The 27144-nt window shown below is 32.2% G+C and overlaps 1 protein-coding gene across 1 annotated transcript; it reads left to right on the top strand.

Moving 5' to 3' along the window:
- The first annotated feature begins 1727 nt into the window (after positions 1 to 1727).
- LOC139864656 (protein terminal ear1 homolog) lies at positions 1728 to 5632 on the top strand. The gene is made up of 5 exons (XM_071853233.1): positions 1728 to 2355; positions 2954 to 3503; positions 3711 to 3833; positions 3935 to 4076; positions 5251 to 5632. Exons 1-5 carry the CDS (start codon positions 1728 to 1730, stop codon positions 5629 to 5631), a joined length of 1824 nt encoding a protein of 607 aa, XP_071709334.1. The 3' UTR covers position 5632.
- The last annotated feature ends 21512 nt before the right edge of the window (positions 5633 to 27144 follow it).

Genomic DNA, 27144 nt, shown 5'->3' with positions numbered 1-27144 from the left:
TGCAAGTTCAATATGATATATCTTCAACATATCACACCGAACTTGGGGGACTTGATGATGTGCGTAGCCCATCATGTTTTCTCATTGGGCTTACACTTGGGCTTGAGCTAAGAAAAGCCCACAAGTCTCCTAAAAATCCTAAAAATCCTAAAATCCCCTCTATAAATAGAGGGGTCATCCTCCCATTTTATCCATCTCATCTTTCTCTCTCTATATGGTTCTCCACTCATTCTCTCTCATCCTTTTCTCCTCACACATAAATCCAAGGGTTTTTGCCTCTTAGGCTTTTTTCCCTCGCAGCCCGACTACCCGATCAAACCGGACGACCCTCAACCATCGACCATCCTCTCGAGATCATCATCTCGATTCGGGTTATCCAGGTATCCGGACCGGAGTGTTGATGTCGTTGAACCTCAAAAACTCCTCTTTCGTTGACTCAAGTGTACTTCTGTCAACGGCGCAAATCTATGCTTGATCAATGACTATGGAGTATAAATTAAAGATAAGGAGGTTTGTTAAAAGGAATACCAATCATCAAGTGATGGTGGTGGTGGTGCTAGTGGCGCATCAACGGCGGTAGTGGTTCAACAGCCACAACCACTCTCCGAAGTTCAACAGAGGTTTCAAATAGAGGTAACTTTCCTTTTATTTTTTATTCCGTTTTGTTCTTTCAAATTAGAGCTTTGTTCCGGGTTTTGTTTAGAGATGATGATGAACATTTGGTTATGTTATGAGTTTTGTTTATGATGAATACCCATGATGACGATGAACGTAGAGATGATGAGGAGATGATGATGAACAAATTGGTGGATCATCTAATTTCTTGGATCTGATCATCGAAGTGAACAAATAGGTTTCTGATCCAATTTCTTTGTCATGATTAATTTTTTTTTTCTTCAACAAATGCGTTTTTGTTTTAGCACTTATTTAAAATTTAAATTGATGCACTTGTTTAGATTTGATCATCTGAAGTGAGGGATATTTGGATGTTAAATATACTTATGCGAATGATATATGGATTCATGAATAATTAATTGTAAAGGAAGGAGATGGAGTTTATGAAAGAAATAGATAAAAAGTCGAATTAAAAACTTGAGGGACTCAGATTGCAATTTTGTATATAAACGAAGGACCAACGGAGCAAAAAATTCGAAGAAATGAGTAAAAAGACGATTTTACCTTCACATGCATGGCACATGCCAAGGGCTAACGACCAATTTAGATGGCATGTAGACGGAGAGACTAGGATTGCCAAATTATGCAATTGAAAGGACTTGAAAATATAATTAAAAACTTGAAGGACTCGGATTGCAATTTCATGTATAACTCAAAATCAACGAAGGAAAAATGTCAAAATATAAATATATATAAATATATATAAATATAAATAAATAGCCAATAAAACACAAATAGTATACTCCCTAATCCGTATAATGTAGTAGTTGCAAATATTTACAAAAGAATCCAATGAATTCCACCAAGAAAGTCTAAAAATTGTAATCCCACATGACAAACATCAAACCGTACATTTTATTAATTTTACATATCTAGTCTAGAAAATAAAATTACTCCGTATGAAGATTTTCACCATAAATGTCCATGAAACAACTCAATCACTTTTGTTCCTTCCAAGAGACACACACGTATACATACAAACCCCTATATCTATACATCTATACACCAACGAATCGCCTCTTCTGTAAACTTTCCACCTCCCTACGGAAAAAATGACCAACGCCGTCGTCCTCAATTTTCCGATCACTTTAAACCCCACCGCCCCTGAATTCCGGCCAACATTTCCCCCACCACTAAATCCCAATTACTACACATTCCCATTACCACCCCAACCGCCACCACCGCCGCCTCCGCCGTACATGTTTCCACCTCCTCCGCCGTCAACCGTACCGACACGCGCATTACTCCTCAGCTCTGTCCCAACCCACGTCAGCGAATCAACACTCCGGCGAGAATTAGAAGTTTTTGGTGACGTACGAGCCGTACAAATGGAAAGATCACGTGATGGAATCGTGACCGTTCACTTTTACGATATACGACAAGCGACTGAAGCGTTGACGGAGATTAAAGAACAACATATGAAACAACAGTGTCGGTTAAGGAAATATTATGAAGATGGGCTTATTTATAATAATTATAATTATAACATAAATTACGTTACACCGGTTGCGTTAGCTTCACCGGCGCGTGGGATTATTTCCGGTAGAGCTGTTTGGGCTCAGTATACTTTTCCGGTTGCCGGTGGGCTTCCTGACGGGTATAACCAAGGAAATGTTGTTGTCTTCAACTTGGGTTCTGATGTTTCTTCTGCCGTTATCAGAGAAATATTTGAAGCTTTTGGTAAATTTGAATTTAATTTATTATTAATATATTAGTAGTATAATGTTATTGAATTTCAAATTTTATATTTTTTTATTTAAAAGTATTGCAGTTACTCATCATGAATTTATAAATTAAAACGATATAAAAATATCATTACCCGTTTATTCTTTTTTTTTTTTTTTTCCTAACGTGGTAAACATTTTTTTCGAATTGTTTACATTATGCAAACTAAGAACTTTTTCAGAGTAAATTTTTAATCTTAGTACAATTCTATTAAAAATTAACATTTTTTGAAGATATACTCCGTATTAAACATAAATAAACACAAACACAAAGACCTATTTTGAAAAGAAAGTAGTATAAGTATTTGGTCAAATTAATTTGTGGATTTAAATTTTTTCCATAAATGTGGTATAGACAACTAACTTATGCGGGGTAAAATATTTGGGGATATTTGTTAAAAGTGATATGTCGCTTTCCGAACACAAAGTACTTTTCATGTTGATACTTTTGTATTTTTCTGGTGGTTTTTTAATTTTTTTTTCATTTTACTTTTGCATAAGAATGAGCTGTACTTAACCATGTACTGTATGTATGCTAATTTATTTATTTCTAGGTTGTGTGAAGGAAATTAGAGATGCATCATTAAAGAAAAATCAAAAGATCATCGAATTTTATGACACTCGTGATGCCGCTAAAGCCGTTGCAGCAGTAAACGGTCGAGAAATCTGTGGCAAGCAGGTGGTGGTGGAGTTTAGTCGGCCTGGTGGTTATAAGTACAACTACAAACAAAATAAAGTCTTGACAATTGGTTCAGGTGGCGTTCAACCGGCACCATACCACCCACAACCGCCGTGTAGGAAAGATAGGGTGGTGGATTATGGTGGTGCTAGGGAGGTTATTAATGTAAATTCTTATCGTGACGGTTATAAGAAAAATAGGAAGAATTTTTTTAAGAGTCAGCAACGACCTTTGGAACGAGAAGCTAAGTGGTTAAGTGGTAGTGATTGCGATGGTAATGGTGGTCGGAATAAGCCGTGGAAAGGATCAAAATATGGCCGTGAAAAATGCGATGAATGGTTTTCAATCAAAGAAGATGATGTCATTTCGAGCGATCGTGATCCTAGAACGACCGTTATGATCAAGAACATTCCAAACAAATACAGGTTTTATTTGCATAATTTGAAACTTATGCACAAAAATATTCTTGATTATAGTTTATATAGTTAATATTTCCTATATTCTATAGTTTAATTAACATATAAACGGGTAAATAAATAAGGTTTCTGATCAGGCAACCCGTGAAAACAAGTATTTATACGTGTGGTTTAATAAACATTAACTGTAAATTTGAATTTGTTTTGTTTTTGTAGTCGGAAATTGTTGATAAATATGTTGGACAACCATTGCATACAATGTGATAAGCAAGTGGAGGATGGAGAAGACGGTCGACCGATGTCTTCGTATGATTTCGTGTATCTACCCATTGATTTTGTGTAAGTTGATTATTACTCATTTTTTGATGACTTACTAATTTTAAAAGTTTAGCTTTGTGATTGAAAGTTAAAATGTGGTTTAATGTTTGAATCTGGATCAGGAACAAATGCAATGTAGGATATGGATTTGTTAACATGACATCACCAGAAGCAACATGGAGGTTATATAAGGCGTTCCATAATAAAAATTGGGAGGTTTTTAACTCTAAGAAAATTTGTGAGATTTCTTATGCTAGACTGCAGGTATTTTTCCTACTGTTCTATCATTTACTTTACTTTAGTTGCAATTGTAATAGTATAACATAACCAAGTTTAATTGTCAAACGTATACTCTCTATCTAGAGGCGGAAACTAGACAAAGCTTAATCGAATAAACTAGGACTTTCGGGATCGAAAAATTAAACTTAGAAGAAATCAGATCGACACATAGAGTTGCTATCCGTGTTGCATGTGATATGGAACGATTACGGATTGTTTAGGAACGGCTAGGGTATGTGTAGGGTGTGTAACCTAACAATGAAACCCGTACCTGTATTTATTGTTTTGCAGTGACTCTCGATCGATGATCTCTCACCCTCGGTCCACTGTCTTGACAGTCAATCGACGGTCACATTTATATATCTACGAAATACGATTAACATCAAATATCCATCGTCTGATTATATAAATGTCCGATGACCGAATTAAACATTACATAACAATAGAACAAGAGATTTACAAATATGCACCAATATTTATCATGATAGTACTATTTTTGGTTATAATTCGTTATTTCAATGTTTAAGCTGATTTGTAAATCAGGTTTACGGGGTTAATTAAGATAATTATAGCTCGCAAGCTACTCAAAATAAAATTGATATATATGCTCAAAATCGACTCGGTATGCTACTGCTCAAAATTTACTTGGTACTTGTTGAGTCAAGCTGTAGCTACTCCAGTACACTTTTGGATCGAGCTCAAGAGACTCGGAGCTCAATTGAGCTTGATTGTTTAATGTATTTTACGATAAACGTGAGATGAGTCAACAATAAAAGTACAAATTGATTCGATTAAATAAGCACTCAATCATTCTGTTTTCTTAAACGCAACTTAAAGAGTAAATTACATTGATTGTTTTTATTGTTTAGGTGAAGTTTTCTAATTATTCAAGCTATACCGATGATTCCAATCGGTTATTAATTACACTAATCGTCCCGACTTTCTACAGTGTTTGGACTTATTTTGTATCTTTCGGTTGATTGAAATTTTTTTTTTTTTTCCTTGAAAACGTTAGTATATATAAGTTATCGTTAATTTGAAAGAAAAAAACCGAGCAACTACCCTGTGAATTTGTTAAAAAGTTATGGACGATATGTGTAATTCAACGGGTAATTTAAAAATTTACAAGTTCAACGAGAAATTTATAATAAATGGACAGGGAATTGAAGCATTAAAGGAGCATTTCAAGAACTCAAAGTTTCCACGTGAAGCTGAAGAATACATGCCGGTTGTATTCACGCCACCAAGAGATGGCCGGACACTAACGGAACCAACGCCGATCACCGGAAGTAGTAGCAACCTCACCAGTAACACAACAATCACATCATCATTATCATCATCAGTTTCGTCATCATTGGAAGTATTAGGGTTAGGGTGTAATGATGAAGAAGATGATGATGTGACTGATACTAGTAGATCTTCTGATAATTTGCTTGTAGAAGAAGAAGAAGATATTATTATTACTACCAAATCTGACATTAGGACAACATCATCATCATTATCGACAACTAGTGGCGGCGATAGAAATGAAGAGGTTTGATTGATGGTGAAATGAAATTAATGTGTATTAAATCTGATCATGAGTTGATATGAAGCGACAGTTTCTATCTTGTTTTACTGTGCTTAGATATGGTTATGGTAAATAACTACAGTAGTTACTAGCTACAAATGGCCGACCTATATAATACGGAGTATATACATTGCGTATTAATCAATCACATTTAAGAAAAAATAAAAACATAAAATAAAAAATTACGTAAGTTTTTTTTTGTGGGTTTTTGGTAAAATATTTTACTCGATAAATATGTATTGTATATATAAAATAGTAAAAAAATACTCCGTACAAAATAAAACAACGGTTACAAGTGCCTTGCGATCTCAAAAACATGTATAAAAACAAGATAGAACCAAACGACATATCTAGAGTCTAGATTCTAGACCAAGACATGAAACAACATGGACCTTACAACAAGGAGCGTTACAACCAACACGATTCATCCTCATAATCATTGAACGTATCAAATGAAATTTGTTCAGCCACGTGAATCTCATTCGAACACTGAACACCCACATTGATCAATAATATGTGATGTAGAGATTCAACATAACGATCACACGAGTTTTACCCGGAATTTTTTACCCATATATGTGTCCGCATATAAGATTACACGGGTTCACTCAAAACGGATATTTACGAATCACGGATTTTTTCAAGTACTTTGCCACTTAGTCATCCCATGACTGGGTAAAGACTACACATAATTCAAAATACATTTTATTGAGATTCTTTTTCAGGAAAAATAGAAAAGTAAGTTTTCAAAATTATACGAGTAAGTTACTAATGAAACAAATGGGATTCTGAGTTTTTCCTTAGAATTCCTATATATTAAACAGAGTACATTTTAAAAAGATTTTGCTAACATAGGTTTTTTATGAAAGAGAGAGTTTTGTTAATATATGCTCGTATAAAAAAGGGTGGTGATCCTTTTACCACTAAAGTTTTACCATTCACCATTAAAATATTATTTTTGACTACATTACCCTTACTATCCTAAATTAATTTTTTATTTTTAATTACCCTAAATTAATACCCTGACTCCAATTCTTGTATAACGGTTGCCTCACAATTTTTGTATGAAGGCTGCACTTCTCAAATTCCTCAATTTCAATCATATATATGCGATCCTCCGATACACCGATGGATACACGGATACTATATTCACCTCTCAATTATTGCTATTTTTTATTCATACTTATTTACTAGTTATTGGTATATTTTTTTTCAATACTATTCTATTTGTAGTTTTATTCAACTTCTTCTAACAAAACATGTTAATTAGATATTTTATAGTTCAACATTAACATTTTGATATTCAAATATCATTATAGGTTTTGTAAAGTAAGTACAGAATATATATGAGTGTGATGAATTTTTGTATGCATGAGCATTTATATGTTTATGGAGTTTTGTGATGTAAAAGTTATAGAACATAATGTTGTGTAACCATTAACCGATTAATAATATGCACTCATCACTTTTTTTATATAGTGATTTATTATATGTAACAGGCTTCAATTGACCGACGAGGTTAGCATTATCCATCGTGAAAGTAATGTCATCGAGTTAAATGTTTTTCTTGATTTTTTAAGTGACATATTTTGAAAGTATTGTGATGAAACTTTGTTTCTTAGGTGTTATGTATATTGGTATTATTTTTTTTCTTTTGTAAACAATTGAGACAGTAGCTTCAGAGTTCAAACAACTTATTTCAATTTTTGTATTGTTCAATTTCATGGCTACTTTGAATGGATGTTGGTCTTATATTTAAAAGTTATATTTAATTTTTTTAAATATTTGCAATCTTGTACTTTTGATTTATGGATAATTTTCTATATAAAAAAAAATATTGACTAACATATACTCCGTAATAAAGAGGATATAAATTAAAATGATAAATTATAGGACATTTTAAAGGACTAACATATACTCCCCAATGTTGTACTGAGTCAACATTAATTTCAGAATATTACATGAAATTCAATTATAGGACATTTAAAAATATAAATTAATTTAGGTTAATAAGGGTAAAATTGTCAAAAATATATATTAGTGGTGTATGGCAAAAGATTGGTGGTGGAAAGATCACCACCCCATAAAAAATGTTAAACTGCATTTAATAAAATTTAACATATCAGAAATCACAGAGTATTATTTTCATTTAATACTAATCAGTTCAATATGAAAGTTACTTTTTATATTCATGTAGTGATCATATTTTCTGCTATATAAGGCAATTTCGACTTCATTAAATGGTGCTTAACGTATGTTAAAATAATTTCTAATTAAAACATAATAGCTTTATTATGTTATCGAGTATAATCCAGTAGACATTTTTCTTGCTATTTTAAACTAATAATTGTTGTGTTCAATGGTATTCACAAACTGAAGGTAAGAAAAGGAATGTTGTGCGTGGGTTTTGTTTACGATGAAGTTCTATGTGTATTATGTAAAAAGAAGAAAATGTACTAATGCGGGAACAAATTATATTTATACGCAGTTCACTGGGCCTTGTTTTATGGATTTGAAGTAAATATGTGGCCCATTTAGATCAGTTAACTAATTTTATTCAAAAATAAACTTGCTTTAAAGTGTTGTACTGTACAACACCATCAAATATGTTTGAATGTGTATAGATGAAAATTAGTTGTGCACGGACGCTTATCTAGCCAATAGAAATATAAATGGGATTTGGACATGGCAATGGGTTCAGATAATATAGGTCCGCGTAACTTGAAACTTTTTTAACACGGTTACGGATCTGGGTCAGATTCATCTCAACAACGAAAGTGATAGCTGGGAATGGGCAATCGACACCCATGTGTTATACAGAGTAAGCTCTAATCGATTTTTCATGGACGAGTCAATTCTGCCTAATACTAATATCAAAAGTCGATGGATCAAAATTCTTCCTTGCAAGATTAACGTATTTACCTGGAGGGTTGCTTGGGATAGACTTCCAACGAGAAGTAAGCTTTCTAACCATGATGAAGAGATCACCGATACGAGTTGCATTACTTGCGGTCGCCAGTTGAAATTTGTGGACCATGTGTTGTTTGATTGTGCTTTGGCACGAGCATTATGGTTGAATATTGAAGTACGGGCATACATTATTTAACCGCAAATTAGCACATGGATCGAGTGGTTCGAGTGGTTCGAGACATGGCATGCATCATCTACTTCTAAGGATAAGTTATTTGTTATTGTGACTTCTAATCTTTGACATATTTGGAGTTATCGCAACAACATTATGTTTGGAGATCGTTCGTAGAAGAAATATTCTATTTTCGATTATATTCGTAATTTTTCTTATAATTAGCTTTGTAATCGTAGCAACTATAACGTCCGCCGGGAGGAATGGCTCTTGAAGCCCTTGTAATCTTTTGTTTGTAATCCTTTCCTAGTGTCTTACTAGGGGATCTTAATATAATCTCTTTTGCTGACAAAAAAATGTATTAATCTATTGGCTTTTGTTCTTTTAATTTATTTTAACTAGAAATTACAACAATAATAAATAGTTTTTATCATATTTTGTTAAAATGAATTTGTATTTGATTTAAGTAATTTAAATTTTGTCATTTTATTATTGCAAATTCTAAAAAATCATATTAATTAATTCATTAACATTTTTAAAAAAACGTCCTCACACTGTAACTTAATTGTGTTCTTACAAAACATTGTTTGTGACGTAGTCATCAATCTCAATGCTCTTAAAGCATGTGCAATGGGCGTTGATCCACCATTGAAACAATGTCGAATAGACTTTCGCCATCTTTAGGTAACGTTATGGTGCATCGTCACCTGTGAGACACTGTAATTTATTTTCTTTAAAGGAAAATATCTAAGCGAGTTTATTGAATTTTGTGTAGTTCGTAGTTATGTGTAGTTTTTAGCCCTAAATATTCAATTAATATGAGAAACACCGATAATCGAAGCTGAGCAACGTCGTAAAAGAAAAAAGAATCTATTGTAGAAAATTTTTGTTACACAATGAACCATGTACTTTACATTTACCTATGACGACAAAAATTGTGTAACAGCCAGCTAACGTATTTTTTAACGTGAAAATCATGTAATAGGTGAAAATTTACATGGAAAAACACAAGGGCACGTAAACAAAATATCGGCATCTCAATAGTTGATGCTAAGCTAGTATTTGGACGATAACTAGCTAACGCTATAATATGAATCTATAACAAATACCTTTTACAAGCTTTTTGTTACAATGGGTAAATAGAGGGAGGTGATATCTACACTTACTATTTTGATAGATCCACAACAATTACGTGCAACGTTCCAAAATACCCTTCAGGTAGATACTAGTAAGAGATTTGTGCAAATGCATCATTAAAGGTAAGTTAGTAAACTTAAGTGAATTTATCAAAATTCATGTTAGAAATATCATCTTCCGTAAATAAAGAGGAATGATATTACAATAATCAATAGTTTGATAAATATGAAGGTTTTATGCCCTCTTTCTAAAATATTATATTATAACTATAATACCTATTATAACGATCTTTGTTTAGTTTTTCTTATGGGGGAAAATTGTTTGAAAATCTATTAAACTTTCACCAAATTCCTATTGTATGCATTTAACTTTCAGATCTTCTATTGTATGTATTCAACTATTTTAATTGTTCTATTGTATGTATTAAGTAACTTGTAGACAAGGTAACAAGTTAATATGTAGAAAAATTTTGTGGTTGGTCCCTAAACTTAACGTCCGTTAATTCTTCCATTAAATCTTATTTCACCCTGCCATTCCCTTCATCATTTTTAAGAACATCTTCATCTTCAAGACCTAAATACTAGATTATATAGTTTCAGATTTTAACTCATCAAATCCCAAACCTTCCCCAAATTAAAAATCCATCAATTATTAATCCGATCTTTAATATAAATCTGAACCAAACAATAAACATTATAAACTATCAATTTATAAACTTATTAACATCAGATCTTGAAATTCAAAACCAAAAAAAGATAATAAACTTATAATCAATGTGTGAAACCCAGTAACACATTTTTTTTGCCAAAGCATCTCATCTGCTCAAACACACTTCTTGTTTTCTTTTTTTAAGCATCTCATTTTTCTAAAATGTTCTTAGGATTACTTTTTCTTTTCTATTTTTTGATCGAAATCACTTTGACATTTTTCAACTCCGATTCGTGTTAGTTTTTGTATTTACGGTGCTTGTACGGTGGATCTCACCCAACTCTGGTTCAAAGAACTCTTGTTTATGTTGATCTTGTGAGAGCATCGACTAAGAGTTAAAACATCTACAAATTTAATAATCATTGACGAACACGAAACTTTCTTTTCACATGACCTCGAATTCTAAAATCATGATTTAGAAAGTTTTAGATGTTGATTCGAACATAAAAGACGTTACAAATAAACATCCGAATGTTCGTGATTCATTTCTCAAGCAGAAAATGTAAGCATCAATCCAGTTGAAATCTTGACCAAGATGAACACAACTTTGACCATCAGATCTGGAATTCAGTGATGTGAATGAACTTAAATCTGTGTTTAATTTGAGTTACACTAACCAAATCGTTCCAAAGACCAAAGTGGATCTCGAATAAAAAACTGAATCGATTCTTCTATTTTTTTGCTCCATTTGCTGTTGTTATTGAGATGTAATGTTTCACAATCATTATAAATTTAATAGTAATCTCATTTTTATTTGTAGACAAGGATTAAGGGATAAAGGTTTTTGTTACAGGGAAAAAAAAATGACGAATAGAACTCAGATCCAAAAAATTTGTTTTTGATTTTCTGTTTTGATGAAAAGTGTTGTTGTTTGGATGATGATAATGATAAAGATAATGATAATGATGAAATCTAATGATAAAATGTTCTAGGACCAATGAAATTAAGGTTTATAAATCTGAGGGACCAATGATGTAAATGTCCAAAAATGAAATTGGGATGACCTGAAAGATGACCTGTTATAATAGGTTAAATACATACAATAGAACAATTTAAATAGTTGAATACATACAATAGGTAATTTAAAAGTTAGATGCACACAATAAGAATTTGGTGAAAGTTCAATACATTTTCAAATAATTTTCCGTTTTTATGTAGACAAAGCTTCTTTTGTAAACTATATATCGTATATAATAAATTTTACAATTTCTCTATTGTATATACAATTTCCTCTCCTAACTTTCTGTCTATTGTATGTTTTATATCTCTCATCAAACATATAAAAGATGATAAAAAATAAACATGATAAATTACATTGACCGATTTAATCTATTACATACTAGTAAAATGTCAATTGCATGACATCATTTTATAATTAAAACCTTACCTTAAAAAATAATCAAGGACACATGGCACATCCTAATGACATGATGCTTACATCATTATTTATAATTAATTAATTAAAATAATTAAATGTTTTTGTATTATTAATTTAATTAGTAATTAAAAAAAGAGATAAAAATTTTAAAAAAATGCAGCTAAAAAAAGCTTCACGCGTGAAATAGATATGGAGTGAAATACCTCTCAATTTTTTGAGCCTCTCAAAATTGCAGAGCACGCTTCTTCTAGGGTTTCTCAATTACTCATCCAGATCCATTTCAATTCTATCCATTACTCTTCATAAATCCACAAAACAAAAAACAATTCTTAAACACACTTTTCTGTGTCTTGAATTCTAACTGCTACAATCTATAGCCGCCACCATCTCTGCCATCGCGGCTGCCAATCGATTATATTAGTCCGTTGATCTTCAAGAAATTATGCATCTTTTCATCATCTTCTTGCTTTATCAGCAGGTTATAATCTTTTTTCTTGAACCTTTTTTTTCATTTACAACCTGATTTTGGGTGTTAGAGTTTTTGTGGCTTCATTTTATTAGTTTAAGTTTTTAGTTCTATTAATAATATGTTTTGTATCCTTTTGAGGTTAATTTGGATACTGCTTCAAGTTGCTGAAGAAATATAGCAAATGTATGGCACCCGAAAAATGTATTTTTTTCATTCGATACGTTTTTTCACTATTTCCCCACTAGGGTTGTATTTTGTTGTCTCCGTAACTTCATTTTCATTATCATTAGTTTTTCATGTTGTTTAAGACTGTAAAGGGGGATGAAACAAGGGTTTTGATTTTTGCAGGGTTTAACCCGAGTGGTTTGTGATTTGTAACAAAATTCATCTCTATCTCAATCTATCTTATATTTGAGTAAGTTCGTGGAAGAAATGATCAAAAAGTTGATATTGTAAGGCTGGAAAAGTGAACCTTAAAGTGGATTTGTCATTTACTTCTGTTTGTGTAGTTGTAATGTTGTATGTCTACTGCTTATTGGGTATGAAAATAAGTCAACATATAATATTGTAATTAGTTGCAACATAGGCTAAATTTTGTTGTCATTTTGTTATGATTTTAACTTGAATAAGAGTTTACGACTAAGAATCAAACCATGACTTTTTATATAAGTGCAACACTTTGCATTATTAAATGAGTGCTGTTTATGAATTGAGTTTTTCTTTATAAACTAACATGAGTTTGTGATCTAATTTATGGAGTAAAAGTGTAGATGGTTTTGGTGCAACTAATTAGAAAGTCCCCTTTGTTGTCAACAATAAATCTTTATCACGGTATGTATTATTTGAATCTCTTACAAAGATATTTATCTATTTAATTATTAGCTATAATTAAGGGAACTGACATGTGTATTACAAGTATTACTTTTGTAACAGTTAATCTTAATATTCGAATGTTAAATCTTTTAGGTGATTGAATTTGCATAAATAAAAAAGGCACTTTTGCTAAAATTACACATCATGTGTTTGTTTTAATGCTTGTGAGAAAAAGGAACCAAAACTGAACTTTATGGTTTGTTTGTTTGATTTATTTCAACAACATATATATATATATATATATATATATATATATATATATATATATATATATATATATATATATATATATATATATATATATATATATATATATATATATATATATATATATATGATTATAACAACATGATTAGAAAAAAGAGTATGAGTAGTGGCTGTAAAATGTTTACCTGGTTCAGAAGAAGATTTCTAGCATTATAAAGTAAAGCTAGCATTAAGCATGGGATGGATGTTTGGAGGAATGGAGGTATTACAAAATGGAGGTTTATAGAAAAGGGATGCATCTTTAAATGATCGGATTTTGTGATGACCCGGAAATTTCTGACCAAATTTAAACTTAATCTTTGTATGATTAACGTTTCCGACACGATAAGCAAAGTCTGTAAAACTGAATCTCAATATTTTTGAACTACTTTCATATGTTCAATTACCCATTGATTGTTCTCGACGATTCGCGAACAATTGTATGTAAATAGATACATATATATACTATAACTTGAAAGCGTAACAAGTTTTAATTGTATGAATAGCTTGCGACGTATATTTAAAAATGTGTTTATAAATATTGAGAATAGATATTAACTGGGTTATGAAACGTTTGATAAATACTATTATATTAATAAATTACGAGACGATGATTTATAGAAGTAAATGACCAAAACACTCAAATGTATGAGTTATATTTCGAGTGGTATAGTTTATGAATAATTTAAGTCTATATTTTGACAAAGGTACGAGTTACTAAACGTATAGTGCTAGTTTTATAAGCGTACGAAGTAGCGTTCGAAAAACCGGAACCGGGACATAAGTCGAGTAACGACGTACGACTTATCGGAACAAAAATTACAAATCAACTATGCACGGGAATATAATATAATATATAATTAATTAATTTAAATTATATATATTATATTAATATTTTATTATGTCGACGAGCTAAATTACAAAACAAATGTGATCTGGCAGGAGCAGCCATGCGATCACATGGCATATAGGCACAGAACCCATGCGATCGCATGGGGTCTGAATTAAGGAGACATCTATAAAAGCACGATCAGTTTACTTCACAAACACACACATCTATCTATCTTTACTCTGTATTATTATTTTTATTATTATTATTATTATTATTATTATTATTATTATTATTATTATTATTATTATTATTATTATTATTATTATTATTATTATTATTATTATTATTAAGATTAATATTATTATTATTATTAATCTTATTATTATTATTAGTAGTGTTATTATACATAAAATACTACGACGAGGTCATGAGCGTGTCACTTTCAAAATGGGTTCTCAAACGGATTAAAGCTAAGGAAATTATGGGTTATAGCTATGGAGGTTATGAGTAATGCTCATGGGTATTGTTTGCAAGTCAAACCTAGTGTTTATCATCTCCGTTGTGTCTACGTACTTTCCTTCAATATTGAATCACAATATTGATACGTGAGCATTCATATCTTATCTTTTATATATTAATAGTGTATCCATGTCTAGTGCTCGAACATTTATGTTTATGCATGCTTGTATGCTAAATTTTGTCGTTATATAGTTTATGATGAATCACGAATTTAATACAAATATTACTGATATAAGGTATATGGTATGCATGTTTTTGGAAAGCTGGCGAAAAATCAATAACTTTTCATTTAGAAATCGCGCAATTTCGATGAACGAATTTAAAGATATGGTCAACTGAATTATTATTAACATTAATTGAAATTTCTTTTGAATCTACAATTGATATTTAAACAACTTGTTTATAAGATTGATAAATTAAATTTTCAAATATTACTAATTGAGTAAGTGAATTTTTATATAAGGCACGTCTCGTCTTGTTGAGCAATTGTCAAAATTGATTGTTTTATCATATTTTAAAACCTTATAAAAACTATAGTTTAATTTTACAAGAATTGGGAAACTATGTGAAATGTTAAAACGTTTCGATTGACATGATCATTCAACTATAGTATTGAGTCAAATTGACTTTTTGAAATGACTTTTGATAACTTTTGTATGTCGATCTCGAGCATTAGGATTGTGATACACTATGACCTGACCTAGCTTGATAGACATTTATTGACCAACATATGTTCTCTAGGTTGAGATCTACGATTATTTGGTATTCCGAGTTTCGATCACATTTCGGTGAACAACTTTATGTGCTGCTAAGGTGAGTTTCATTTGCTCCCTTTTTAATTGCTTCTGCAATCTATATTTTTGGACTGAGAATACATGCACTTTATTTTAAACGCAATGGATACAAGTACATACTAAATTCTACACCGAGTTTGAACCGAAAATACCTTAGCTTTGGTAACTAGTAACTGCCGGTTATAAGAACTGGTGGGCGCGAATAGTAGTATATGGATCCATAAGGCTTGACATCCCCGTCTGTTCCAGGTATAGAAACCCTAGCCTGAACTATAAAACAGACGTATGCTATTTGAGGTTAGTAAACGTTGGATTGCGTGTATTGTACATGTTGGTTGCATGTATGTTAAAACAGGGGTACTTATTATAACGTTAAAGCTTAGTTTCCAGGGTGCTCAATCTTGTAGAATATTTTGATAAACGTTTCTGGATGAAACAACTGAAATCTTGTGATCCACCTTTATGTGCAGATTATACAAAATATTAAAACTATGAACTCACCAACCTTTGTGTTGACACTTGTTAGCATGTTTATTCTCAGGTTCCCTAGAAGTCTTCCGCTGTTTGCTTATATGTTAGACAAGGTATGTGCATGGAGTCTTACATGGCATATTTTTCAAGGAAACATTGCATTCACCAAATCATCACCATGTATCTTATTTTGACTGCATTGTCAACGGAAGTACTATTGTAAACTATTATTTACGGTGATTGTCTATATGTAGAAATCATCAGATGTCAAAAAACTTTGATTTAAATATTCATTTATGGTGTGCCTTTTCAAAAGAATGCAATGTTTACAAAACGTATCATATAGAGGTCAAATACCTCGCAATGAAATCGATGAATGACGTGTTCGTTCATATGGATTTGGAGTGATCGTCACAGTTGGTATCAGAGCGTTGGTCCTAGCGAACCAGGTCTTGAATTAGTGTGTCTAACTGGTAGTTGTTAGGATGCATTAGTGAGTCTGGACTTTGACCGTATCTGTTTTTACCGAGTTTTGCTTATCATTTCTTGTCGGAAATTACATGCTTATCATTCTTAAGTCTAGACACATCTTACTGCATTGATTGCATGAATAGTGTATAGATAAAATTCATATCTTAGCGTATCTTCTAATTCATATCTTAGCGTATCTGTTACTATAAACTTTTCCTGACATCTTCCGAAAATTTCTCCGTAATTTATGGGATTTAGGTATTATATATACATATGTAAATTAGGTGTTGAAGAATACTAATATAAGTCCTATAATCTATTCTATATCAAAAATCAATTCCCTGATTATACAAGATGGATCACGTATCTAGTTCAAATTCCTTAGATACCGACAACTATTCCAATATGGATTTCCACTCAAGCTCCGAAAGCAGTGTGACCAGAATGGATCAACCAATTAGCCATCATCTATTCTGGATGAATTGGGGATGGGTTCGTAGTCTACTTAATCATTGGAGACAAGAAGAAGGCGATCCCTTCCATCCACCACATTCCCCTCTTGGCGAAGAACCTGAAGCACTTACCGGCGAACCTGTCCGTAATACCATTTTCTCTCTCATTTCCAGAGTATCTCGTCATGATTATATACTGATGTTAAGGGAGGTGTATATAAAATAGTTATTATTTTACTAGGAAAATACTATTAAATACGATACAATTTTACACAAGATATTTATTTTATTTTTAGAATGGATATACTTAAACCTTGCTACAACACTTATAGGCAGTGTACCTAATCGTACAGTAGTGTAGTTTTTAGTAAGTCCGGTTCGTTCCACAGGGAAATCTTTAAACAAAGCTCAACGCTATATTAGTTTACTTTTATAAAAATACAAATATATATATATAAGTAATATTATTATTATAAAGGGGGGTTTTTACCGTTTAATGACCGGTTTATCGATTTTAAAACTTTAGTCGCAGTTAAAACCTAATGTAAAATATAAAATAAATAAAAGACGTAATTTAAAGCGTAAAGTAAATAACGATAATGAAATTGCGAATAATAAAAGTGCGATTAAATAACAATAAATAAAAGTGCGATAATTAGAAGTGCAATTAAATATAAAATAAAGGAAATTAAATATGAAATAAAAGAATTATGCTTATTTAAACTTCCGTAATCATGATGTTTGACGTGTTGATTTTAGTTTTATGCCCATGGGTTAATTGTCCTTTGTCCTGGATTATTTAATATGTCCGTCTGGTTTTTGTCCATAACAGTCCATCAGTCATAAATATAAATTGCAAGTGTCCTTGTCAAATTATTATTATACCCGAAGATAAATATTCCAACTAATTGGGGATTCGAATTGTAACAAGGTTTTAATACTTTGTTTAATGAATACACCAGGTTATCGACTGCGTGTAAACCAAGGTTTTACTACTTTGTTAACAATTACACCAATTACCCTTGAATGTAATTTCACCCCTGTTTTAATTATTCTAGTGGCTATTAATCCATTCCTGTTTCCGGTTAAATGAACGATTATTCGTACATATAAATATCCCGCCCATCGTGTCCGATCGAGTGTATATGGTAATTTATAGGGACGCCCAATTGTAAATCTTTATATTAACATTAACAAACTTTCATTTAGTTAAACAAATATAAAGCCCATTAATAGCCCATAGTCTAATTTCCACAAGTGTCGTTCTTTTGTCCAAACCCCAATTATGGTACAAAGCCCAATTACCCAATTTTAGTAATTAGCCCAACATCATGATTACTTCGTTTTAAATAAGCATAATAATAACTTAGCTACGAGACATTAATATAAAAAGGTTGAACATAACTTACAATGATTAAAAATAGCGTAGCGTTACACGGACAGAATTTCGACTTACACCCTTACAACATTCGCTAACATACCCTTATTATTAGGATTTAAAATTAAAATTAAAATTAAAATATAAATTATATATATATATTACGTATATATTGAGAGAGATATAGAAATAGAATATGAAATTTGATCAGAATTCGGTTTGCTTTATAGCCAGAGTTGAATTTTGGGGCTCCGCGACTCGCGGAAAAATCCCCTTCAAACTCCGCGAGTCACGGAGATAGTATTTACAGCTCAGTCCTTGGAGTTTTCTTTGCCGACGGTTTTATATATATAAATATAATATATATATAATTAATATAATTAATTATATATTATATTATATTTATATACATAGTTAACTTGTAATTTTTAGTCCGTTGCGTCGAGCGTTAAGAGTTGACTCTGGTCCCGGTTCCGGATTTTCGAACGTCCTTGCGTACAATTTTATATTTTGTACTTTGCGTTTTGAATCTTGTACTCTTGTAATTTCGAGACGTTTCTTATCAATAATTGGAACCTTTTTGATTGTCTTTTGTACTTTTGAGCTTTTTGGTCGTTTGCGTCTTCAATTCGTCGAATCTGTCTTTTGTCTTCACCTTTTATTATTTAAACGAATATCACTTGTAAATAGAACAATTGCAACTAAAAGCTTGTCTTTCTTGAGGAATAATGCTATGAAATATATGTTCGTTTTTAGCATTATCAAATATTCCCACACTTGAGCGTTGCTTGTCCTCAAGCAATATTGTCTTGAAATACTAGAATCACTTCTTTATTCTTCACACTTTGTACATCAGTGATTTCTATACGGCGGTATAAACAATGGTAGTAACGATATGGTTTACAGTCCCACATGACTATAAAAATTTAGATCCATTAAGGAAATTGGATCTTTATGAAAACATTTGATCTTTTGAAATCTAGTTTTTACCCTAGATAAGTTTTCCGGAATAACCCTTTACCGGTATTTGCAAAATATTTTTGTGGGTTTGGTGGGTTTCAGATTTGAAAATTTTAGCTCAAAACTTGCGGTTTTGTGTCACCCACTTGCTAACCTTGTATTAGGAAAGCAACACGTCCAGTTTACTTGTTCCGTATATTACCTTTCGGCAAACTACCGTCCGGTTGAAAGGAAAGCGTTGAATAAGCAACTGTTAAGGCAATGTCCCGTGACATGCTTTTGATTATGGTCTATAACGTGTCGGACGCAATTACTATCCTTGGTAGGAGCAATAGTAAAGCTCACCCTTATAATTTTTCGGTCTGGCACAAGGTCCTGTCTTTGACCACTATGCAACCACCGTTCTTACGGTTGACACCCGATTTGGTTCAGGTGACCTAATGAATTCCAGGTGAATTCCTAGGATTTTACGTTCAATGGTAATGAACGCATTGAAAATAGGGTTTTCAGAAAACAAATCGGTTTGTAATTTTGATCAAAATATTTTCTCTTTTAAGCTCGAGTTTAGATATCATTGAATTCCATGAGTTTGTAATTCTCAATCTTTAAGGTCAATCTCTAGGATTGAGTAATATCAGTCTTAAAAGCTGATTTTTAATCTTTAAGGAGATTATCCTTTCTGGGGATCTGATTCATTAGTCTTATCCAGCTAATTTGCATGGTGCCCCCCCATTGTACGAGATAAATCCTTCTCATGGTTAGGATAAATCTGACCACTTGGCGACCCTGTTTAATGCTGAGGTTCGTGGATTTCCTGCTGATTTTAGTGATGACTTTTCTAGATTTTTCGTCAACCTACAGCTGGTCTGAACGACAACTTCATGACCTAAATCAAGAAGCGCGTGTCTTTTTCGGAAGACTTGACTTCCTTTTAATGATGGAATTGATTCATCGTGTAGATCCATCTCTTCTTTTCTTTCATCGGGTAAAACAGTTTAGTTTAGTCCAAAGCAAAAGTATTTTCAGTTATTTGTTACAGATATATGTGACATATGTTTAAAATAACTTGGTAAATTTTCCCACACTTGGCTTTTTATTTTTCTTTTTATCGTCCTCTATTCCATTTTAAATGAATTTTAACATTTTAATTTGTTTCTCAATTTATGTCCTTTCCGAGGTAACAATAATTTCGGTGTTAAAACCTAGTTTTATCGTTCATAAATATGTATAAACATGATTTGAATTCATTTAATTGAAATTTTTTTACTAGAATTGGGTAGTCAGTATATAAGACTAGGGCTGTTCTTTTTTTATCAGAGAGCACTAGATTCTAATACAACTACTGCTTTACTAGTATTTTTAATGGTAACCAAGTGTTTAATATAAAAATTTTAAAATCCGAAAGAATTTAACCCCTTCCCACACTTAAGATCTTGCAATGCCCTCATTTGCAAGAAATCAGTAACAATTTAAATTATTGAGGGTGATTTGTGTGAAAATGATTAAATTTTTACCAAAGTTTCCAAATATATTGGCGTTTGTTTGCTGAATGATAAATGGTGCACATCATTTGTTCATTCCGTCTTGTTGTTATTTCACATATATTTTGCATCTTGTCGTCAAAATTAGTTGCTTTTGCTGAACTTAATGCCAGTCTTTGAAAATGCGTTGTTTTACCCTGTTGTGTACATAAGATAAACTGCAAACATATATACATATTTTTGAAGTTTGGTATATTACCCCACATTCAAAAATTATTAAAGTCTAAGAATAAAAGTTAGATAATTATAAAAATGATTACAATATTAACAAAAGTATTAAACATATCAATAATTACAAATTACAAAATAATAAAAAATAATAAGTAAACTAAGGATGATATTGGTACCAATAGGGGTTCCAGGCATAACCATAAGTGCTATAGAATGCTTCGGCAGGGTCATACGTAGGATATGGTGGCTGCATCTCTATAGACCAAGGAGGGAAGACGGGTTTCGGTGTAGGAATATAGTTTCTACCTATATGTTGGCAATGCGCTATGATCTGGTTCTGATGAACTTGCCAATCCTCAAATGCTCTCTGTCTAGCATTTTCGTATTCCTGAGAAGCTATAAACCTATGCATTTCTTGCATCTCATTCCCCCCTCCTACATTACCTTGTTGCTGGTTTCTCTCCACCTGTGGATGTCTACCATGGTATCGTACTGCGGCGTTATTTAGCCTCTTCAAAACTTTCGCACCATGGTATACATTTAAACCTATAGTATCGCGGGGTTCCGGCTCTTCTAGTAATAATCCCCCCCAACTTATATCCACACCGAGATATTCACCAATCAAAGTAATAAAAATACCACCTCCTATTATGCTATGTGGTCGCATCCCCCGAACCATAGCTGATAAATAATAACCCACACAATATGGTATACTTACAGCGCTCTGTGGGTCTCGAATACACATATGGTAAAACAAATCTTGTTCATTTACTTTTTCTTTGTTCTTACCCCTTTGTGTAATCGAATTAGCTAAAAACCTATGTATCACTCTTAATTCGGCTCTATCTATATCCAAATAAGAGTAGTTTCCCCCTTTGAAACGGTGATGGCTTGTCATTTGACTCCACACACCGTGTGTATCAAAATTCTCATCTATCTTTCTACCGTTTAGTATCAATCCTCTACAATCGGCAGACGCTAACTCCTCAGGCGTATATATACGTAAAGCCTGAGCCATGTCCAGTAAAGACATGTGGCGCATCGAACCGCCTAACAAAAATCTAATAAAAGAACGATCGGTTAAACTAGCTACCCGATCATTCAACTCTATACTACATAACAACTCTTCACACCATACTTTATATACAGGTCTACGTATGGTGAATAAACATATCCAGTCATTAAAAGAAGAACTACCATACCTCTGTACAAGTAATTCCCTAATTGGCCCGGCCAATTCTACAGCTTCTAAGGGTCCCCATTCTATGACCCTCGGTACCTCAACAACCTTAGAGTGAAGAGTATGCAAACCCCGTTGATATTTTGGATAATCTATCCAAAGTCTGTCAAATCTCAGGTTCGGGTGCAACTCTTCCAAATGCATATCGGAAAAGGTCATGACTGGATGAGGTACATCCTGCTTGTAGTAGTTATCTACCTCCTGTTGTTCCAAATTCTCGGCAGGAGCATTGCGGGCTTGGGATGAAGATTCACCCCTTTCATTCTGCAAAACACATCAAACACAATTTTTGTGCATCCAAATATGCATTAGTGTCAGCAAAATCATCAATCAAAATAATTACAATGACATTATCAATTTATATCAAACTTAAGCTTATTTTCACATTTTTATCAAATCTACACTTTTTCAAATAAGCATATACGAAAATTTTCGCCAAGTTCATAAGCATTCAACTCAAATAACATGTCAAAATAATCATTACTAGCAATCAAACAAGTCTCAAATGGCATTATCTTTCAAAAATCAAGTTCATGAATTTTAGACTTGAAAAAGTCCACTTTAATTCTCAAAATCATGTTTAGGCTCAAAGTTTGGATCATTTAACTACCTAGACATGTTACACTACTTAATTTAGCAACAATTCATGACAAAAATCGGCCATAACCTGTTTATATCAAAAAGCCCCAAATTTGCTCAAGAACACAAACCCTAGATTATTCAAAATTTGAAGTTTAAGGCTTCTAATCATGTTAAACAGCATCAATCTAGGTTATACAAGCATAATACATAAACAATTTAAGTCTAATTACACTAAAAAGCATCAAAATCAAATTGGGGAAAAAATAGCTCAAGAACACCTAATTTCGAATTAAATGGTGTTTAGGTGTAGAAATTTACCCTTTTTCTTGAGTAATTCTTAGATAGCATCCTTCTCAACATGATTTTAGCAAAAAATTTGGTGATTAACGGTTAAAAATTGTGATTTTTGGGGGTGTTTTTCGGGTTTTTTCGGGTTCTTTTTTCGCAGTATTTTTCTGTTTTGTGTGTGGGGGAGTTGGGACTGATCTGTTGTTCAGTTATATTTTTTTCCGGTTTTTAGTATCTCCGCGACTCGCGGAGATTTAAGCTCTAAACTCCGCGAGTCGCGGAGTTTGGTATTTTTTTTTTTTTTTTTTTTTTTATAAAAATTAACTTTTGAAAACAATTAAGAAATTAATTTTAAAATTTTGTTTCCCTTGTTATTTAGGACGAGGTCGTTTCGGATCGATGTCCTAGTCCGTCCTTCGACAAACTTTTAAAATTTGTCTTTTTGTAGCGATTGTTTTAAAAGCTAAGATTTTTTGGGTTTTTTTAATGTTTTTGGCATACTTTAAATCAATAAGATTAAAAATAATGATAATAAAAGTTCTCGTCCCTCCCTTGGGTAAAGCAATTTCGGTTCAAAGACCTAGTCTTCAACTTACGACGAATTTAAAAATCATATTCTTAACTTAATGAGATAAAGTAAATTTTTGTTTTTAAATTCACACAACTTAAATATAAAATTCAAAATTAAAAATTAATAATTAAAAATTCACACCAAACTTAAAATTTGAAATGCATAAAATTAAAATTTCATATTTTAAAAATTAAAAATTCACAACAAACTTATATTAATTTTTCAAATTTTTTACAATTTTAAATATATTGTTTTTACAAAGTTTACAATATTAATTTAAGATTTAAATATTAATTTTAAAAATATGGTAAAAATAAAATTAAAAATCTTTTTTTTTTTCTTTTTATCCCACTTTAATCAATCAAATATTATCAAAAATATGCGCCCCTCTTTTCGGTAAAGAAATTTCGGTTCCAAGACCTAATTTAACTCATGACGAATTTTTGAAATATTTTGGGTTGATTGATTAAAGATATTTATACCTTAAGAATAAACGTTAAATTTCGCAGTGATGTAATAAATTTTTGAATGATATCAATAATTTCGGTCGCCAAACCTAATTTTATTTAATACCAATTTAATACTTTTTAGCGAACAAATTAGCGTTTATTATCAAAAGGTTAAAAATAAAAAAAATAAAAACTGTACAGACATACCTGTGAAATAGATCTTAGTTATATGATCTATTCCATTCATAAGATAGTCGGTTTAATTGGTTTTCCATGGCTCCAAAGCCGTAACCCCGAGCATTCAGTGTCTTTTCTTCTAAACATATGAACGGTCCGTCTCTGCATAAAGTAACAAATTCGGTATTTGAATAGGTTTGATTATTTGAACATTTACCTCCATGTGACCATTTTCCGCATTTGTGACATCGTTCTAGGTGTCGTGCTCTTCTTTTCGCTGCGGATTTTGATTTTCCTTTACCAAATTGTAACTTATTATCTTCGCATCTGGATTCTTTTCTAACTCCGTCCATTCTTTCTCTTATTACTGATACTAATTCGCTCGGTAGTATGTCATTATTACGTTTAGTGATCAAAGCGTGTAGCATTAGACCATGGTTTAGTTCACAGGCAGTCTTCATTTCGTAAAAACCTAAAAAAATAAAAATTCAGAATGGGGGGAGAAGACTAGTTCTTTAGGGTCTGCTAGGGAAAGACCATACGTGTTCCATTTTCGAGAACTACACGAAAACAGACAATCTAACTCTAACAGAAATATATATTATCCTTTAAAGACTTGATTCTCCCCACACTTAGTTAGCTGTGGTGTCGAAATTGTGATTAACTTCGTTGTCGACTTCCATCGGACCATGTATGTAATGTTTAACTCTGTGACCATTGACTTTAAATTCAATCCCATTTGAATTTATTAATTCTATCGTTCCGTATGGGAAAACTCTTTTGACTATGAATGGTCCAGACCATCTTGATTTCAATTTTCCAGGAAATAGCTTGAATCGTGAATTGAAAAGAAGAACTCTGTCTCCTTCTTTAAATTCTTTTGAACTTCTGATTCTTTTATCATGCCATTTCTTCGTTTTTTCTTTATAGATTAACGAATTTTCGTATGCTTCATGTCTTAATTCTTCTAATTCGTTTAGTTGACTTAATCGTAGACGTCCGGCTTCATGTAAATCAAGATTACATGTCTTCAAAGCCCAAAATGCTTTGTGTTCAATTTCTACTGGAAGATGACATGCTTTTCCATAAACAAGTCTAAAAGGTGTGGTTCCAATTGGAGTTTTGTAGGCTGTTCTAAAAGCCCAGAGTGCATCCTCCAATTTAATGGACCATTCCTTCGAATTTGATCCTACGGTTTTCTCTAGAATACGTTTTAAAGCTCGGTTGGTATTTTCAACTTGTCCACTTGTTTGTGGATGATATGCGGTGGAGATTTTATGAGTTACTCCATATCTTTTAAGAACTTTCTCAAGTTGATTATTACAGAAATGAGTACCCCGATCACTTATTAAAGCTTTCGGTGTTCCAAACCTTGCAAAAAGACGTTTTAAAAAGTTGACTACAACTCGTGCATCGTTAGTTGGTAGAGCTTGTGCTTCCGCCCATTTAGATACATAATCAATGGCTACGAGTATATATAGATTATTATGAGATTTTGGAAATGGACCCATAAAGTCAATACCCCAAATGTCAAATACTTCACATACTTGGATGACATTTTGTGGCATTTCATCACGTTGACTTATTTTTCCGGCCCTTTGACATGCATCACAGGATTTGCAAAGAAGGTGTGCGTCTTTGTAAATTGTAGGCCAATAGAATCCAGCTTCATAAACTTTTCTTGCTGTTAGTTGAGGCCCATAATGCCCTCCTGTTGGTCCTGTGTGACAATGGTTTAAAATTTTACTAGCTTCATCTCCAAATACACATCGGCGTATTATTCCATCGGGACAACTTTTAAACAAATGTGGATCTTCCCAGAAATAGTGTTTTATATCACTGAAGAATTTCTTTCGTCTTTGGTACGATAATCCTTTTTCAAGGAATCCACAAACTAAGTAGTTTGCATAGTCTGCAAACCATGGGATTTCTTTATAATCTATCTTCAATAGATATTCATCAGGAAAGTTGTCTTGTATGGCCGATTCATTCAGAACTTCTAATTCGGGATTTTCAAGACGAGAAAGATGATCAGCGGCGAGATTTTCTGCTCCTCTTTTATCTCGGATTTCAATATCAAACTCTTGTAAGAGTAAGATCCAACGGATTAATCTTGGTTTAGCATCTTGTTTTGAAAATAGGTATCTAAGAGCAGAATGGTCTGTATAGACCACCGTTTTTGCTAGAACGAGATATGATCGAAATTTGTCAAAAGTAAAGACAATAGCAAGGAGTTCTTTTTCAGTAGTTGTATAGTTCGTTTGTGCTCCTTGTAATGTCTTACTAGCATAATATATAGGTTGAAATCGTTTTTCAATCCTTTGTCCTAAAACGGCTCCCATTGCAAAATCACTTGCATCGCACATTAGTTCAAATGGTAGATTCCAATTTGGTGTTATCATGATCGGCGCATTAGTGAGTTTTTCTTTAAGAATATTAAAAGATTTGATACACTCATCTGAAAAGATGAATTGCGCATCCTTTTCTAGGAGTTTATTCATAGGAGTGGCAATTTTAGAAAAATCTTTTATGAAACGTCGGTAAAAACCGGCATGCCCTAGAAAACTCCTAACTCCTCTAACATTGGTGGGATGTGGAAGTTTAGCAATTACATCTACTTTAGCTCTATCCACTTCAATCCCTTCTTTTGAAATTTTATGTCCAAGAACGATGCCTTCTTTAACCATGAAATGG

This window comes from Rutidosis leptorrhynchoides, chromosome 8, assembly GCF_046630445.1.
Source record: "Rutidosis leptorrhynchoides isolate AG116_Rl617_1_P2 chromosome 8, CSIRO_AGI_Rlap_v1, whole genome shotgun sequence".
Classification (NCBI taxonomy): domain Eukaryota; kingdom Viridiplantae; phylum Streptophyta; class Magnoliopsida; order Asterales; family Asteraceae; genus Rutidosis; species Rutidosis leptorrhynchoides.
The sequence above is the reverse complement of the archived record's forward strand: the minus strand, read 5'-3'. Positions and strand labels throughout refer to the sequence as shown.